This window comes from Grampus griseus, assembly GCF_964374135.1.
Source record: "Grampus griseus genome assembly, chromosome: 12".
In the NCBI taxonomy this organism is placed as follows: domain Eukaryota; kingdom Metazoa; phylum Chordata; class Mammalia; order Artiodactyla; family Delphinidae; genus Grampus; species Grampus griseus.
The window spans coordinates 39,928,527-39,946,893 of NC_139006.1; the positions used below are offsets into that span (position 1 = coordinate 39,928,527).

The 18,367-nt window shown below is 34.6% G+C and overlaps 1 protein-coding gene across 2 annotated transcripts in view; it reads left to right on the plus strand.

Annotated features, from left to right (window-relative positions):
• RBBP8 (RB binding protein 8, endonuclease) overlaps positions 1-18,367 on the plus strand; it is an 81,260-nt gene that overhangs the window by 16,412 nt on the left and 46,481 nt on the right. For both annotated transcript variants that reach the window (XM_082667294.1, XM_082667295.1), the window contains exons 4-5: positions 2,682-2,777; positions 13,848-13,960. In XM_082667294.1, coding sequence (XP_082523420.1) covers positions 2,682-2,777; positions 13,848-13,960 — 209 coding nt within the window. The remainder of the gene's footprint in view (positions 1-2,681; positions 2,778-13,847; positions 13,961-18,367) is intronic.

An 18,367-nucleotide genomic window follows, 5' to 3' on the forward strand; every position in this document is an offset into this window, starting at 1 on the left:
AGTAATTTTACTTTCTAAAATGTTACTATTTTAAATGATAGATTTATAGCTGTAGAATAGTATTTCCTCTTAGCTAGAATCAGAATCATTTTCCTGCAGATTGAATGATTAGGCATAGTTAGAAATGATCTAGGGCCTTCCTGGTGATCCAGTGGTTAAGAATCCGCCTTCCAATGTGGGGGACGCAGGTTCGATCCCTGGTCAGGGAACTAAGATCCCACATGCCACGGGGCAACTAAGCTCGCGCACCACAGCTACTAAGCCCACACACCACAACTAGAGAGCCCACGTGCCACCACTAAGACCTGATGCAGCCAAAAACAATAAAAATAAATTTAAAATTTTTTTTAAAAGATCTAGATTTGGGCTTCCCTCGTGGCGCAGTGGTTGAGAGTCCGCCTGCCGATGCAGGGGACACGGGTTCGTGCCCCTGTCCGGGAAGATCCCACATGCCGCGGAGCGGCTGGGCCCGTGAGCCATGACCGCTGAGCCTGCGCGTCCGGAGCCTGTGCTCCGCAACGGGAGAGGCCACAACAGTGAGAGGCCTGCATACCACAAAAAAAAAAAAAAAAAAAAGATCTAGATTTGCTTATAACAAATGTACTTTTTTTTAACTGAGACTTTTTATCCCAAATGTATTTCTCCATACCTCTCCATACCTCCATACCACATGAAAAACCTTTAATTCGTAAATGACTGTTGAGTATTACTTTATCAAAAATCACCTAAAACATTTCTGAATCTTAAAGAGTGGAAACACAGCTGGTTGTTCAGTAGGTGATAATAATGGTTTACTTCACTGTATAGTTCTCAGTCATTTGATCCTCTTAGCAACCTTTTAATATATATTGTAATTACTCTGTACCTGCCTACCTTAGGTAGCTTGGGGTTACACATTTTGGAAGCATGGGTAAGTAACTAAATCCCCTGAGTAATCAGAGAATTAAAGGGATGCTTTATTTTGTAGAAGGATAAGGCATTGCATTGTGGGACCAAGAACTCAGATTTGCCTGTATGACCATAACTCTCCTTTCCAAGTATATTTTATGATAGACAGTCAGGGTACAGTAACAGGATGTCTGGTCTCCATATTGTTAGAACAGCTTTATTTGTGAGGTATCTCAGTCCTAGGGATTCCCACCTGGAAGAAGCAATTAGAAAAGAAATCAGTAACTGTACTATATTTGTCTATCACTTAATTGCGTCAGACTTGTGTTTTGATGATAGTTGTCTCTGCACATGACTAATGCTCCTCTTTTAAACAGATTCATTTACAAAATTACACATGTATCAATAGAAATGTTGACTGTTGAATACTTCCAAAATAGGATCAGTGAAAACCTAGTGCTGCTTCTGAATTAAATACATTTTCTAGAAGTATTAGAAAATTTTTTTATTATTAGCTTCAGCTATCTATTACTTCCAAAATTTCATATATATATATACATATGCTACCAGAACAATATTTGTTGTATAGCAGGAGGCCATTCTTAGATGTATTGGCTTTTCATTCAATATCAAATATTCAATCAGTATATAAGAAGTACCCTCGTATTGGTATCTGACATTTTGACTTAGTTGTTTTGCTCGTCTGTTTTGTTGCCAGTGATATTACATTCTACGTTTCAGCAATTTTGACACAGTCATTTGGACATCTCCTTTTTCTGGCAGACTGGTTTGTCTCCTTTATTTGATTTGATATTTCAGACCCTTGAGAGGGCTGGGAGAAGATATTTGAACCACGGTGTTATCCTATATTTTCAGATTCCAGATGACACAGAGAATCCTGATTCAATTTCTAATGGGTTTTCATAGAATTAAAATATATGCATACTTTATATATGTGATTGTTTGAAGTATAATGATGGAGAGGTAAAATATGGCACAACCTTGGAAGGTAACCAGGTAGTTTACTAGAAGAAAATTTTAGGTGTCTTTCTTTTTTCCTGACTAAAATCAAAATGGTAAATACTTAAATAGAACTTACTGTGTGCCAGTACTGTTCTGTATGCTGTATATTCATTAGTACTTAGTCCTTGCAAATGTCTCATGAAATAGATACTACTAATGTATCCACATTTTTTGAGGCACAGAGAGTTTAGGTTACTTGCACCAGCTCACACAGCTGGTACGTGACAGCTGAGATTCAAACGTAGGCTTCAGGATGTAGGGTTTTTGTACTTCTACTTCACAGTAAACCCTGGCTTAAAAGTAATACCAGGTAAAAGTTTAAGCAACACAAAAATTAGTAAAATAGAAAGTACAAATCCCTCATAATTGGAATAGGAATGATATGAGTGGAGTTACCTATTTACATTATTGAATGTAGATAAAATAATTAAAAAAACAGTAAGTGTACATTTTAATAGCAATTTTGACAATGTTGAGTCAGTGGTGGCATCAGAATTTACTCCTTCATCTGTGTTCCAGCATTGTATAATGAATACCTGGTGCTTAGGAAGATACTTCTGTAGAACATACAAATACTGCAGAGCAAATTCTAGTATAATTTGAACTCTGATTAACAAGATATTCAAACCTCACCTTCTAAATTGTTTGTTTTGATATAACGAATTCATAATATGTAAGTGGTGAGATCATGCTTTGGAGTTCTTAATGACAGAATAGTCTTGTTAGAGTATTTTTCCATTAAAAAAAATGACTTATTTCTTGACTTTTAGAGATGCACAGAGACTAGAAGAATTCTTCACCAAAAATCAACAGCTGAGAGAGCAACAGAAAGTTCTTCATGAAACCATTAAAGTTTTAGAAGATCGGTGAGTCTGGTTCTTGGGTCTTCTTGTGTAAGAGGTGATTTCCCTCTTAATAGAGAGTATACATTGGTTTTCATTTGTAATCAGTTCTGAGACTTAAAGTGATCTTTTTTCCAACTCTATGTCAACTTTGGATAAATATTTTATGAAATTAAAACAAACTTACAGGTTTGCTTTTTCATTAATTACAGCAATCACATCAATTTACCCTTTAAATGACGTTTCTTTATCTGGTATTTGTTGTAGGACAAGCTCAAGAGTAGCAGTGTTCTAATGCATTTGATGCTTTCATTCCATTTTTACTTCTAAATAGGTGGAAACTGCTTCACAATTCTCTTCCTGTCTTCTTTTTTTTTAGTTTATTTATTTTATTTGTTTATCTTGGGCTGTGTTGGGTCTTTTTTGCTGCGCGCAGACTTTGTCTAGTTGTGGCAAGCAGGTGCTACTGTTAGTTGTGGTGCACAGGCTTCTCGTTGCAGTGGCTTCTCTTGTGGCAGAGCATGGGCTCTAGGCACGCGGGCTTCAGTAGTTGGAGCACGCGGACTCAGTATTCGTGGCTCACAGGCTCTAGAGCGCAGGCTTAGCTGCTCTGCGGCATGTGGGATCCTCCCGGACCAGGGCTCGAACCCGCATCCCCTGCATTGGCAGGCGGATTCTTAACCACTACACCACTAGGGAAGCCCTATTCCTGTCTTATTTTCTTACTCCTGCCACTCTCTTTTCTTCCTTGCATATTTCTCCACTTTCAAGCATTCTAGGGATTGTTTTTACTGAGTATTCCCAAGATAATGCCTATTACTTCACCTCATGTACAGACTTTTTTCTTTCCCACTCCTTTGAGGTTAACACTCTACATTAGAAAAGGTTTCAGATTTTGCTGTTTTCCCTTGTCTGAACTGTAAGTGCTATTTAGGAACTTGAACTATTTATAGCAAACTATGTTTCTTGCTTTTTTTATTTATAGTTAATATTTTTCCATTATTTTCATTTTTGTATATGTTACAGGAAGGCTGGTGGTTTGAATTCGCCACTCTGTCTTAGTGGTGGAATAATCTAATATTCTGCATGATGCAAACTAAAGTTGAGTACTCTTCCTTCCATGACTGCTATCTCAGTGGATGCACATTTACTGGAATAGGCAGCCTATTGTGGGAAAAGGCTCCATATGCTTTGGAGTCATAGATATGAATCTGAATTCCAACTTCACACTATCTTCTTAATTGAATTCAACAATTAATAGTTGAGTACTTACTACGTTCCAGGTGTTGTTCTAGGGGCTAGGAATACTATCCTTAGTATGTCATGGAGCTGATACTTAATTTTCAAAGATTGGGAGTGGGCCTGCAAATAAGATGATTTCAGATTACAAGAGCTGAAGAAGAAATACAAATGAATTATGTAATTGAGTGACTACAAGCATTGGGAAATGAAGGGCTACTGATGGATGTCAGGGATGACCTTTCTGAGGAGGTGCCATTAGAACTGAGACCTGAGTGATACAAAAAAGAGCCATCACTTGAAGAACTGAAGATAAGAAGAGGACAAATGCAAAAGCCTATGGTGGAAATAGATTTTGAAATATTTGAGGAGTAGGGCATCCACTGTGATTCTAAATGAGTAAGAGGATGAATGATAGATAATATTGGAAAGGTGGGAAGTAACTAAATTCTGTAGGGACATCAGAAAATTTGGATTTTAATTGCATTGGGAAGCCATTGGAGGGTTTAAGCAGGGGAATGCCAAAGGGATACGAGCAGGTACTGACAGCATCTGTTATATCCAAATGTAGATGTCGAGTAGGTAGTTGCATATGTGAGTCTGGAACTAACGGGAGAGGTTAGAGCTAGAGAAACAAATTTGAAAATCATCAGCTGTATAGAAACAGCATTTAAAATCTTGGAACTTGATAAGATCTCCTAAGGACATCTTTAAAAGTATAGGAAAAGAATAGAAGAGGGCTCAGGGCTGAATCCTTGGACATACTAACTAAGGTTTAATGAAGAATAAGGACCAGCCAGCAAAAATGATTGAGAAAGGAATTAGCAGAGTAGGAGAAAAGCCAAGAACATATGGCGTGACACTAATAATACCTTCTTCACAGGGCTGTTTTGAACGTTAAATGAGGTAATGCAAGTAAAAATACATAATGGAAGCTTAAAAAGACTTACAATATCCCTCCTGTTTGGTGAATATGATTCCAACCTCTAGTGCTCTAGTCTGTACACACAGCCAGACTAGTCCCTCTCTCAAGCTGAGATATCTGGAAACTAGAAAGCCACCTGTCCGTCTCACTCTTCCCTAGTCCAGGATCAAAGAGGAAATCATCAATTACTCTTCCTTCAGTGTGGTGCAGCATTTCCTTCTATTTTCTCTGGATATGTAGTACAAGATTGAGCAGGAAGGGTGGAGAGCATATCTTTCTCAGCCTTTAACTCTCCATTGATTGAAGCACTTCCTTCTCTTACTTCACCATATTTTTTCTCTCATCTCTACTGCTCCACTACTTTCTACAAGCGATGAGGTTCTTCCTTCCATATAATAATGGTAGTAATGGCAAGAGATTAGGAACTTTCTTTCTGTTCAGTGATTCCCAAGGATAGAAAATTTTAAGTCTTGAGTTCTCTAAGAAAGCAAACATCAAGATGACATTAGATATTCAAGAGATTTTGGGAGGAAACACACCTGTAAGGTAAATGAAGAAGGAGCTGGAGGAGACTGGGAGAGTTGTGAGATGTCCATGCATCTAACCCTTTTGAAAAAGAGAGAAAAAGGAAGGTCTTAGACTGCACTGCAGTTTTAAGAAAGCTTTGGCAAGGCCAGTGGGGAGTTCTGGAGCCATGGTATCCCTGCTCTACTCATTCATTGGCTGGCTTCTCACTGTGGGATGCCTGGTATGTTCACCTGTTTGGCGGGTGAAGGATTTCAGAGCACAACAGCTGGAGCCGGTGATTTTACTTCCCACAATAGGAGATACGTTTTCATGGTTGCCACACTCAAAGACTGATTGTGTTCATTTCCAGCATTCTTTCTGTTCAGTTGATCATTAGCAAGTTGTTTAGGACTCAGTACACTGAAAAAAAATCACAAGGTAAGGTTTTCATTATGTTTCACACGAAGTGGCTTAATACAGTGCGCTCTCCATTTCATCCCCAAGATACAGTGTTCTTCATCTTAGCTCTTGAAGACACTCCTTTCTAATATCTTCAGAACATTTCTTCACTTTATGATTTAAAGTTTTGGCTGTTCTTTTATTCTTTGCATCTTGTGCTTCTCTTCTTAAGTGAATTTTTCTTCTCCAGGCTCATTCTGAGAAGAAATGTTAGTGGATGTGTGCCCCTACCCTTCCCATTGAAGTATTTTCTAAATTACCATCCTTTATTCGGTTAATATATTTAATTGTTAAAATTATCATTTTTATTCTGCAGTTTTTAAAATCTAGATTTTCTTTTTACCATCTATTTTCACTAATTTCAGGTGGATGTCACACTTCTGTGCTGTTTCTTACCCTAAATGTTCTCTTGCCTTTCATTCTGTTCACCTTTACATTTTTAGGTAGGTGGGCCTATAATTCATTACATGGTATTAATCTGGGGGTGGGACAAGGAGTGTAGCTCATTTCTTTATTCACATGCTTTTTCTTTCCTTTCTTTAAATCTGAAATTTCCTTCTGGGATTACTTTAAGATTTGTCCCTCATTTTTTGAAGCTTCATTTAATGAAACCAAGAACAATGTAGATCTAATCATTTTTTTAATGTAGGATCTGCTAGTTGTGAGGGCTCACGTTATACCCATCCTTCCAGCACTTAATCTTTACCTTAACACTGTGCGGTAGATGGTAAATCTGTTTTACAAATGAGGAAACTATGCTGACAAAGAGTTAAGAAACTTTCCCAGGATCACATAGTTAATGGATAATTAGGTTAAATTTGCCCCTCAAACTTCCCAATTTCTACTGTTTGACGATGCCTTGTCTGTGTGTTGTCTTAATTTTATAAACGTTTAAATGAATACAACTTAACTGATTATCTCAAAGTATTTATGCTTGATATAAAGTTACCAAAACAAGTACTCTGAAATATTAAGTCTTCAACATTATCTAGTCTTATTTTTTTGGAGGGTTGTTTTGCTTGGTTTTGGTTATTTTTCTTTTAAATTGCTACTAACTAAATCCTGCCTTTTAAATGTCAAAGTAGGTAACGTTTAGTAAAGTTCTGCCTTACTTAAAATTTTACTTTAATTTTGTCATATGTAAAAATGATAATCCTAGAGCAAGCTTTAAATATCTATAAAAATTAATGTTTTGCTGAGACCTTTTAAAAGCAACATACATTGTGTTAAAATTTCTAAATGGTAATTCTGCAACTTGCTGTTTACCCTTCATAAGTTGAAGCGTTTCTTATTTCTTATGCTCACATTATGAAAACATCAGATGTTTAGATGAAAGGAATTATTCGGTAAAGATAAATTAGATAATAAAAAGTTCTAATTTAATGTGGCTTGTTTGTGTTTTACTAGTACTGTTATTACATTACTATTTACAGGAACCATTTACAGGTTCCCTCAAGAAACTAAAGTATTTCCTTAATCTAAGGAACAGTCACTGTACTGGATAGAAGGCATTTAAAAAAGAAAAATCTGAACAAAGCAGTTAAACCATAGTTGTCTGATAGATTTTAATATTTTAAAAGCATTTTTGTCAATATTAGGAAACTCATATTTCAACCGTTGTTAAAAGGGAAAATTGGTACTCATAATCAGAGGATTTGTGGTTCTTTATTTTTGAAATACTGACCAAATGTCTTCTTTTGTCTTGCTAACTCTTCTTACTTATGGATTTGAATTTAAATGTATTCTTCAGGAGACCTTCCCAGACTTCCTAGACTCGACTTAGTTGTGCTCTGTGGTTTCATAGTACCATGTATTTCCACTTTAATGTTGTGAATCATACTTTATTGTAATTACTTTTTATTGTCTTTCTTTTTTTAGTACACTGTAAACTCTTTTAAAGAAGTGACATTATCTTGGCCACTGTTGTATTTTAGCACTTACAGTACTCACTGTAGGTGTTTAGTAAAACCCTTTTGAATGAAAATGAGTAAGTTTGAGGAAATCTGTTTAGGGTATAGCAAACAGTTGAGCATACTTGTTTATCTGGTAAGTTTTAACTGAAAACTGAAATCTTTTCTTTCTTCATCTCCGTGAACAGGCTGGAATATAACTCAGAATGCATGATACTTTCAGCCCTTACAAGTAGAATTACTCTTCTTTCCCATTTACCTGTTTATAGCTACTGAAATTGCATTCTCCTGTGAAATTGAGGCTGTTTTTTCTTTCTCTGACAGCAGCAGTTGAAGATAGGCAAGAGGAAAACAGTAGAATCCTGCTGATGGAATAGGAGCTAGCCTGTTTTCTCACATTCATTTAAATTTAAGCTAGGATCAGTGAACAATCAAGAGTTGACTCTTTTTCACAGGTATTATCAAGAGTGGCAGTTAACTGGAGAAAACTAGATGTAATAAACAAGTTAGGGAATATTGTTTCATTTTATAACTGTTTATACCAGTGGCATTTTTAAACTTGGAAACTAAGGGTTTCAAGAGGTTGTCTAACATGATATCTTATGACATTTTAATATATCAGTTGATTTCTTGGAAACAATAAGGTGTTCAGTTTTCAATGACAAAGTGGTAGGGTGACATTTGAATACTTAATTAGGATTGATTAATGCCATTTAACTCCTTCAGTGTTTTTCAGTGACCTTTCAGTGTCAGTGCTCTTTTTGGCCTCTCTAGCTTAGTAGTTCTGTGTATAAATTATTTACCACAATCAGGTCAACTATTTGAATGTTTATTGCATGAATCTCAAGCTATTAATTTGAATAGATCTTAAAAGAGAAATATAAAAGTGAAATGTGAAGTATTTTAAACCAATAGTTAAAACTGAGTTTCTTTTTATAACAGTTTAACAATGTCTTGGTTTTGGAATAGTTTAGAGAGAACTTTATTCTTATTTCCTTTGGAATTTTAAAGGCATAAATAGACTTTACTATTAGCTTTGGAAATGCTTGAAAGTCTGAAAACATTAAGTGTTACAGCAGAAAGATAAGAAGGTGTACGTCCTTAGTACCTCAGTTCTCAAAAAAATTTTATGTAAAGTTTACTAGAATATATTTCTGTTAAGTTAAAATGCTATGACGAGGCTTCCCTGGTGGCGCAGTGGTTGAGAGTCCGCCTGCCGATGCAGGGGACACGGGTTCGTGCCCCGGTCCGGGAGGATCCCACATGCTGTGGAGTGGCTGGGCCCGTGAGCCATGGCCACTGAGCCTGCACGTCCGGGGCCTGTGCTCCGCAATGGGAGAGGCCACAACAGTGAGAGGCCCATGTACCGCAAAAAAAAAAAAAAAAAATGCTATGAAGAAAAAGGAGTATAACGTACTATTTAGCTGATTTTACGTTTTTCCTTTTATAATTTTTATTCAAGTAATACATGTACATTACAAAGTTGTATAGTTATCATCAACCAATAGTTTCCTGTTCCACTCTTTCCCACCCATGCCTGTCCCAGGTTTTAGTTCTCCAAAGTTCTAAATGATGTGTTTTCACTTCACTTGATTTATCAACTTGAGACAATAGTTGTTTACTTCTTGCTATGAAGAGGAATAATTTTTCCCTCCCTCACCTATTTTTGAAGTTATTTTAGTGCTGTTTTCTTTTTGGACCTTAATACATACATTTATGCAGATATACATATTTACATAAAGATATTTTAGAGAGAGAGGTCTGAACAGTCTCCCTGAACTCACCTCTGTATCACAGGAGGATACTGATGCTTTCACCCTTACCTGCATCACTCTTCCTCTCTTGCTACCTTCTGCCTTGTGTTAGCTGAACCAATAAATATTGACAAAGTTGATAGTTGCTATGTTCTTTTCTGTTACCAGATTTCAGTCCCTTGTATTTTGTTTACAAGTTGATTGTAGAAGTTGGAAAATAATGAACAATGTTTATTTATTGACTATTCAGTGCTGAGCCAGGATTCATTTCCTTCTCTATAGATCCATTGTCATGACCCCTGTGCCACTCAAGGAGAGTGTTTCTAATGTCCAGGTCAAATAGATTCTTTTCTACTCTGTCCCAAATCAGTTGCTCAAGTCACCCTATAACTGTATTATGATAACGACGTACTTGTATAAGTTTGCTTTGTTTTTTTTAGAATTTCTAACTACCTTTTTTCTTACTGAGATTAGAAATGTTTTCCTCATCGTGTCATTAATATTATTTAATGCCTGTTATTCTATTTGATTATAATCTTTTTTGTTCTTTTTCTTGAAGACATACTTTTTGGGCTGAAAAACTTTCTTTACTAATTTGGACCATTTACTTTCTAGGCTGTCCTACAACAGCAATTCTGGAATTTCTCTCACTGGATCCCTACATTAATTCCATTACTTCTTTCAACTCATGTTAGTCAACAAATATTTATGGAGCTCCTGTCTTGTGCCAGGCACAGACCTTGAAGATATACTAGTATACATGGTTGGAAAAATGTGGGCCTGTTTTTCCTTTTTTTTTTTTTTCCCCTTATAGCTCACCCACAAGTAACTGCTTAAAAATGCACAGGAAGTAAATTTTCAAAGAGTCTTGCATATCTGAGAAAATGTTTTTATTTTACTATTGCATTTAGATGGTATATTGACTGGATATAAAATTCTAGCTTGAAAATAGTTTTCCCTCAAAACTTTGAAGACATTTTCTCATTGTCTGTGAGCATCCAAAGCTGTCATTCTAATGTTCATTCCTTTATAGGTAATAGATTGTTTTCCCTTTCTGGAATGTAAGATCTTTTTATCCTAGTTCTGAATTTCATAATTGTGTGTGTGTGTGTGTGTGTGTGTGTGTGTGTGTTTCCTTCATTGTGCTGTCCAGTCATCCTGTTAACTTGAAGACTAGTATCTCTTAAGATACTATTTTTGTCTATTATTTCCTCTCTCCATTTTTATAGGTTCTTTCTTTCTGGAGCACTTCTTAGTCATAAACTGATCCTTTACAATCTTTTGTCTTGTTTTTGTTACTTGTTTTTTTCCATGTTCTGGGAGATTTCTTCTATTTTACTCTCCAACCCTATTATTGAAGCTATTTTGGTAATCACATGTTTAGTATCCAAGAACTTTTTATTGTTTGTTGATCATTTATATGTACGTGTGTGTACGTGTACCCTTTTCTTGTTTTATGTCAACATCATTTCTCATTTTTCCAGGGATACTAGCTCTTTTATGTTACTGGTTTGTTTCATACACTGTTGATCTTTGGTTGTCTGTATTTAGTAGTGTATGACTGCAATGAATTTTCTGCATTAGACTACATATGGTATATGTAGACTGCTTTTAATTGTCTATCTGTTTTACCCCAGCCATTCCCAATTCTCCTTCCCCCAGGAGTTTTCCTATGAATAGGAAAGTCAACTGAGGACTCTGTATATGTTATGGGAGCTTTACTTTTCAATAAGAAAATGAGGAGCTATCCTTTGACCTGGGTAGGATTTTAGACTGGGGCACTCACTCAGCTACAGCCCTATTATTATAATTTCCCTTGTGATTTCTTCTTTAACTCATTGCTTATTTGGAAGTGCATTGTTTTTAAGATTCACATATTTGTGCATTTTCCTTCTTTTTTGATTTTTAATTTAATTCCATTGTGGTGAGAGAACATACTTTGTCTGATTTCAGTGCTTTTAAACTTATTGAGACTTGTTTTGTGACCTAGAAAATAGTTTGTCCTAGAGAATGTTCCAAGTGTGCTTGAGGAGAATGTGTGTTCTGCAGCTGTTGGCTGGAGTGTTCTGTAGATGTCAGGTAGGTTTAGGTGGTAGTGTGTTCAAGTCTGCTATATCTGCTGATTTTCTGTCTGTCTTGTTCTATCCACTATTGAGAGTGGAAGTCTATAACGGTTATTGACGAATTTATATATTTCTTTCTTCAATTCTGTCAGTTTTTGCTCTGCATATTTGGGGGCTTTCGTGTTAAATGTTAATTGTTATATTTCTAATAAATTGACCCTTTTGTTATAGAATTCACTGTCTCTAGTAACACTTTTACCTTAAAGTCTCTTGTTTGATACTAATTAATTAATAACCAGCTCTCTTTTGGGTTTTGTTTGCATGGCATTTCTTTTTCCATCCTTTTGCTTTCAGCCTATTTGTATCTTCAGATCTAAAGTGTGTCTATTGTAGACAGCATATAGTTAGATCTTATTTTTTTGTCCTGACAGTTTCTGCCTTTTGATTGGAGTGTTTAATCAATTCATGATTAATGTTATTGATTTGGTTGGATTTATGCTAGTCGTTTGGCTTTCTGTATGTCTCAAGTCTTTTTTGTTCCTCTGTTCCTGTTTTTTTGTACCTGCCCCCACCTTGCTCTTTCTATAACTCCTATTATTGATATGATGGACCTTCTAGGATAATCTTCTAGTTTTTTATCTTTTCTCAATTTAATTTATTTAAATTGAAATAGCCACATGTGGATTGTGGCTACCGTTTTGGACAAGAGTTCTAGACTTCTCCCATTGTTAGCCTACAATTCAGCATTCTCAGGTCAGTTTCTATTTGTCCGCCAGCTCCTTGCTTTTTAATTCGTTTGTTTTTCTTTCCCATTCTCCCAGTTCTCATAGTCTTGTGTCTTTAAAAATATACACAGATCTTTACTGTAGTTTAGTGGGATTTGGGGAGGAAGCGACAGTAGATGCAGATGTTCACTTCGTCATCTTTACTTAGATCTTGATTGGCCTAATTCCTGTTCTGGAATGTACTCCAATTAAACCATGTTGCCCAATGCTTTATTCCTTCATTCTAGAAATTTTAGTCCTATTAATGCAACCTATGATCTATAATCTTTATTTTTTACATCCATATCAACACTGTTGATATGAGTTTTACTTTTATATAAAAATCTCTAGGTTCTTTTTGTTTGTTTTAGTTGTATAGTTTTCATGTTTTGTCGCCTTATTTTAAAATTCATGGCATGTACTACCATGCTATGACTTCCATAGACACTCACGTACTTAGTATCTTATTGACTTAGGTCATTGAGTTAAAATGATTATCTTAGATTTTATATTTTCTAAATTCCTAATGTGGGATATGTGTCATTTTTTTCAACCATATTTTTTCCTGGTTATATATATAATGAAATTAGAGAAATTTTGAAAAATATAGCAAAACACTAAAAAGAAAATCTTCTGTATTACTGGTACCTACAAGATAACTGTATTAACATTTTGAAATACACCTTTCTCTCCATCACCCACCCCTCCTGTGTAATATATGTATTTCCCTTTTCCCTTCAGCACTCACAAATAATTAGTAAAAGCTATTTTGTAATCTTTTTTCTTTTTTTAAAAAATAGTACACTGTGAATTTCTACTAACACTGGAGTCTTTTTTTAATGCTGAAAAGAGCATTGCTTTTTTTTAAACTTTGTATTCTTTGACCTTTAGTATTCATTCAACTAAAACTTGGTTGTTGAACACTCATTATGTGTTATATGCTATGCTAAGCAGATGCAAGCTTGCTTAAGATAAAATTCTGTCCATTGGTATGAGACTGGGTTCATATTTTGGCTCTAATAAATTAAAACAAGGGAGCTTCAATAAATAAGTTCCCTTGAATAGAGTTTAAAATTGGCAGATTTTTACAGAATTGCAGTCTGTAGAAAATGATGTAGCATGATTTCAGCCTGTTTGGGAATATGTTAAAGGTATAATAACTAGTTAATTTTCTCTGTGTTTTCCAAGTAAATTCTTTAGTTCTTCATAAAATTTAAAAATCTTGAAATTCAAATATGAATAAGTATCTTTTAGTAGTTGAAAAAATTTTTAAATTTCAGTTTTATTGAGGTATAATTGACAAATAAAATTATTTTTTTAAAGTATTTATCATGGTGATTTGATAAATGTATATATGGTCAAAGGATTTCCACCATCTGGTTAATTAACATATCCATCACCTCACATATTTTTTTATTTTTTGATGAGAACATTTAAGTTCTACTCTGAAAATGTTTTGTTTTTGTTTTGTAGATTAAGAGCAGGATTATGTGATCGCTGTGCAGTAACTGAAGAACATATGCGGAAGAAACAACAAGAGTTTGAAAATATTCGACAGCAGAATCTTAAACTTATCACAGAGCTTAGTGAGTTTCCTTTCTTCATTTATTAAGTATGTAAAGCATAGTATGCTATTGTTAAAACCTGTTATTAAATTGGTTACAATCAGATGGATTGTTTACATATGTTTTTCTTTATTTAGGCAAAAGTTCAAATGTTGTTTTTTCCCTTTTTGTAGATTTTAATCTCATGCTTATTTTAGTAAGAAATAGGGTACAGAAAGGTTGTGTAGATACTGTCCTCGTTGGCCTTAAAGTCTCACCAGCTATAAGACAAGAAGCAAATTTTCTTTGGTTATATCCATATTTGCTTCTTTGGTTTTATTTCATATTAATTCAACTATTTATATTTAGTAAATTTAAACACAAAGCAGACAATTTAGTGTTCTACAAAGGTGTATTTTTTTTTATTTTCACAATTTTTTTGGACACACTATTACAAGTGTACCATTTTTAGTTTAGTCTACTTACCATTTTATGTAGGACTTTCTTACATTTATCTTCTTTTCCAAACTAATTTGGTATTTTGACTTTTTTTTTCTATTAATTATATTGCTGTCCTCTGGTTACTCAAGCAAGAATATATGAATGTATGCTGATAGTTTTAAAAAAAGATAGAAGGAACATAGTTATATTCTGCTCCCAGAGGTAACTACTATTAAGTATATAATAAATATCTTTACAGGTCCAGATTTATCTATCTTTCTGTTTGTCTCTTTCCCTCATTTTACCCCCTCCTCTATCTTCTCTTTTAAATTTTTAATGGGATCATATTCATACTTCTTGTTCTGACATATGTTATTTTATTTTAGACTATATATTAGAAGTCTTTACATGTTTATATGTTTGTTTATATATTTAGACCCATAGATTCTGTGGTGTGTATGAATGAATGCATGCATGAGTTTATTTAGGAATATAAGATTATCAGTGAGTAGAAAACTATTACATTTCAATAGATATAGTTGAGATCCACAATTATATTACCATTAGTACTTGAAATAACCTGCAGTAATGTCTACATGTCTAATAGATTTCTAGCAACTTTAACTGTCTGAAAAATAGCCCAAAACTCAACAAGCAAAAACCCTAGGTATTGAGGAATAAGACAGCATTCTTTTTAATGGCTGCATTGTGTAGATGCCATTTATTTACCCATTCTCATATTGATGAACAAGTCAATTTTTTGTTTGAGTGTTTGAGAATTTCAGTTTCCCTACATTCTCTTCAGTTTTGTGCAAAAATGTATTAATTGACAATATCCAGTTCAGTGGGTAAAGAATGATATACTTTTTTAATATTAGCATTCTCTTTATTACTATTCAGGTCAATTATCTTTTTACTTGATCTTCAGTTTGCATTTCTTCTTGGGTGAATGGTTTGAATATCCTTTGTCTAATTTTCAGATAGATAAAATACTTCAGGAGTTCATGTTGAAAATTCAAATTCAAGACTATAGAGCTTTTGCTAACCTCTTCTAATAATATCTGTATCCCCTTTCTTCCACACTGAGAATCATGGTTCTCAAGGACACAGGGATGATAGAATTAAAATATCCCCTAACTACTCATTTTTTAATCTCATATTATAGCACAATAGCCTTAGAATAATACCACTAATAATACCCCCAATGTGATTACTGAAAAGTTCAGGAAAACTAATTTTACATTAAAATGAGCAACAGGAAAATCATTGAGGTCAAATCCCAAACAAAGTTATTTTATGAATAAAAATACTAAGGGCTTCATGTTTATGAATTCTTGTTGTTTCTATATTGTTGCTACTTCCCCCCCCCCCCCCGCCCCACCGGCCTGCCTCTCTTTTTTGTTCTTACTTTTTCCAGGTATTGCATTTTGAGGATATTTATCTTGTTATTTCATCTTTATTTTATCCTTTACTTTGTTTTTAAACTCTTTATTTCTATTTTTTTGATCAACCTTGAAATTTGACCATGCTTTCCTAAAATATAAAGATACTCTCTTCTGAATAGTACAAGGACTTTAAAACACTTTCACTCTGATCATCTCCTCCATTTACATACTGTTTATGGCCTGTATTTTTTTTTCAGCACTGCAAGTTAGAAACTTTTTAAAAAATTACCTTATTCAGACAGTTTTTAAAAGACTTAACTACATGTGCAGCAGTTTCTTTGCTTATTGTTGCTTTTTACATCTCACTTTTCTTCTGGTATTATTACCCTTTCTGATCTTTCTTTTTTTTGGCCATGCCACACTGCACAGCATGCGGAGTCTTAGTTCCCCCAAGTAGGGATCAAGCCTGCGCCCCCTGCAGTGGAAGTGCAGAGTCATAACCACTGGACCACCAGGGAAGTCCTGAGATTCATTCTTGAAAAGTTCCTTCAGAGGATATTTGTTGGTTCTAAACCCTCAGTTTTTATCCTCAATGTTTTTATTTCACTGTTATTTTTATAAGGCTATTTTACAGGATAACAATTATTTTTCTCTGGCTACTATTAAGATTTTTTCCTTAGTTTTTGGTATTCTGTAGTTTTAGTGCAATTTCAAGTAGGTTTTTAAGAAAAAAGTCTGTTTAGTATACATTACAAAATCTGTTTAATCACTTCTTAAATCATATCTGTAAAACTGTCGGCTACTAGCTCTTCAAATATTGTGTCTTCTCCATTCTCCTTATTTGGGGGTTATGATGAGACCTTGTCATTTGATCCTTTGGTCTCTTAACATCTCTTTCCTATTTTTCGTCCCCTCATTTCACTCTGCTGCATTCTGGGTAATTTCTTCAGCTTTCTTGTTTATTATACTAAGTTCTTCAGCTCTGTTAAACTGAGTTATTTTATTTCAGTAACCAAATTTTTCATTTTTAAAAATTCTGTTTGGTTCCTTTTCAAATCTGTGTAGTCTTTTTTTTAATGAAATTTCTTAAAAATATAGAAGAGTAAGGAGAATAGTAAGGAACCCTCATACACCTATCACATAGATTTAACAGTTGTTCATATTTTGCTGTATTTTCTTCTTTTTGAACTGAAATATTTTAATGTCAATTACATACATCAGGAGATTTTTCCCCTACATACTTGGATAATTTATACCTAACCACAATACCACTACCTTGCCTACCAAAGATTACCCATAATTTTCTCTAATATTGTTTAAGAGCTGGTCCATATTCATATTTCTACAGCTGTCCCTCTGTTTGCAACAGTTTTGTTCAAACCTGCCAATCACAGATCACACATTGCATTTGTCTTTTAATCTGGAATAAGCTCCCTTCCTATTTTTTTCTTTTATGACATTGACTTCTTGAAGAAGTAGGGCTGTTTTCCTAAAATTATGCCACCTTCTGGATTTTTCTCATCATTTTCTTTATCTTGTTTCTTTATTTTCTATAAAATAGAAATTGTATCTGAAGGCTTGATTAGGTCCAGATTAAACATTTTTGACAGCAGTATTTTATAGGTAAAATTGTCTACTTTATATTGTATCATATTAGGATATAGATATTGTCAGGTTATTCCACTCTCTGGGATTGGTGGCCACATTTCTCCATTATAGAGTTATATTTTCCCCCGAGTACCACCAAGTAGTCTAAATTGGGAGGATGAATGTGTGATACTTTGAAATCTTGCAAAAATACACTTCTCCCTCAATCTTTCTTTAATGGTTTTAATATCCATTTGTGATTCTGGCCTGAATCAATTATTTAATAACAGACTATAAAATGATAATATTCCATTTCTGTTATTCTTATTCTTTATCAGCTGGCATTCTTCTGTAAACAAGAATTCTCCCTCATCAGTTTGGGGCTATTGGTTACCGTGGGATGTCGTTCCTACTTGAAAGGCATGATACATCTTAATGTTTTCCCTTTAATTGCCAGTTTTCAGAGTAATATCTTGTATAATAGTTACCTAAATAGTGACAAATAAGGTTTTTTTTTAACATCTTTATTGGAGTATAATTGCTTTACAATGGTGTGTTAGTTTCTGCTTTATAACAAAGTGAATCAGCTATACATATACATATATCCTCATATCTCCTCCCTCTTGCTTCTCCCTCCCACCCTCCCTGTCCCACCCCTCTAGGTGGTCACAAAGCACTGAGCTGATCTCCCTGTGCTATGCAGCTGCTTCCCACTAGCTATCTATTTTATATTTGGTGTTGTATATAAGTCCATGCCACTCTCTCACTTCGTCCCAGCTTACCCTTCCCTCTCCCCATGTCCTCAAGTCCATTCTCTACATCTGCATATTTATTCCTGTCCTGCCCCTAGGTTCTTCAGAACCTTTTTTTTTAGATTCCATATATATGTTAGCATGTGGTATTTATTTTTCTCTTTCTGACTTACTTCATTCTGTGTGACAGTCTCTAGGACAAATGAGGTTTTGTGTGTTGTTTCATTTTGCTTTTGACATGAATGGAGCTTTCTCTTTTCTGAGCATAATAGACGTGTAATTTT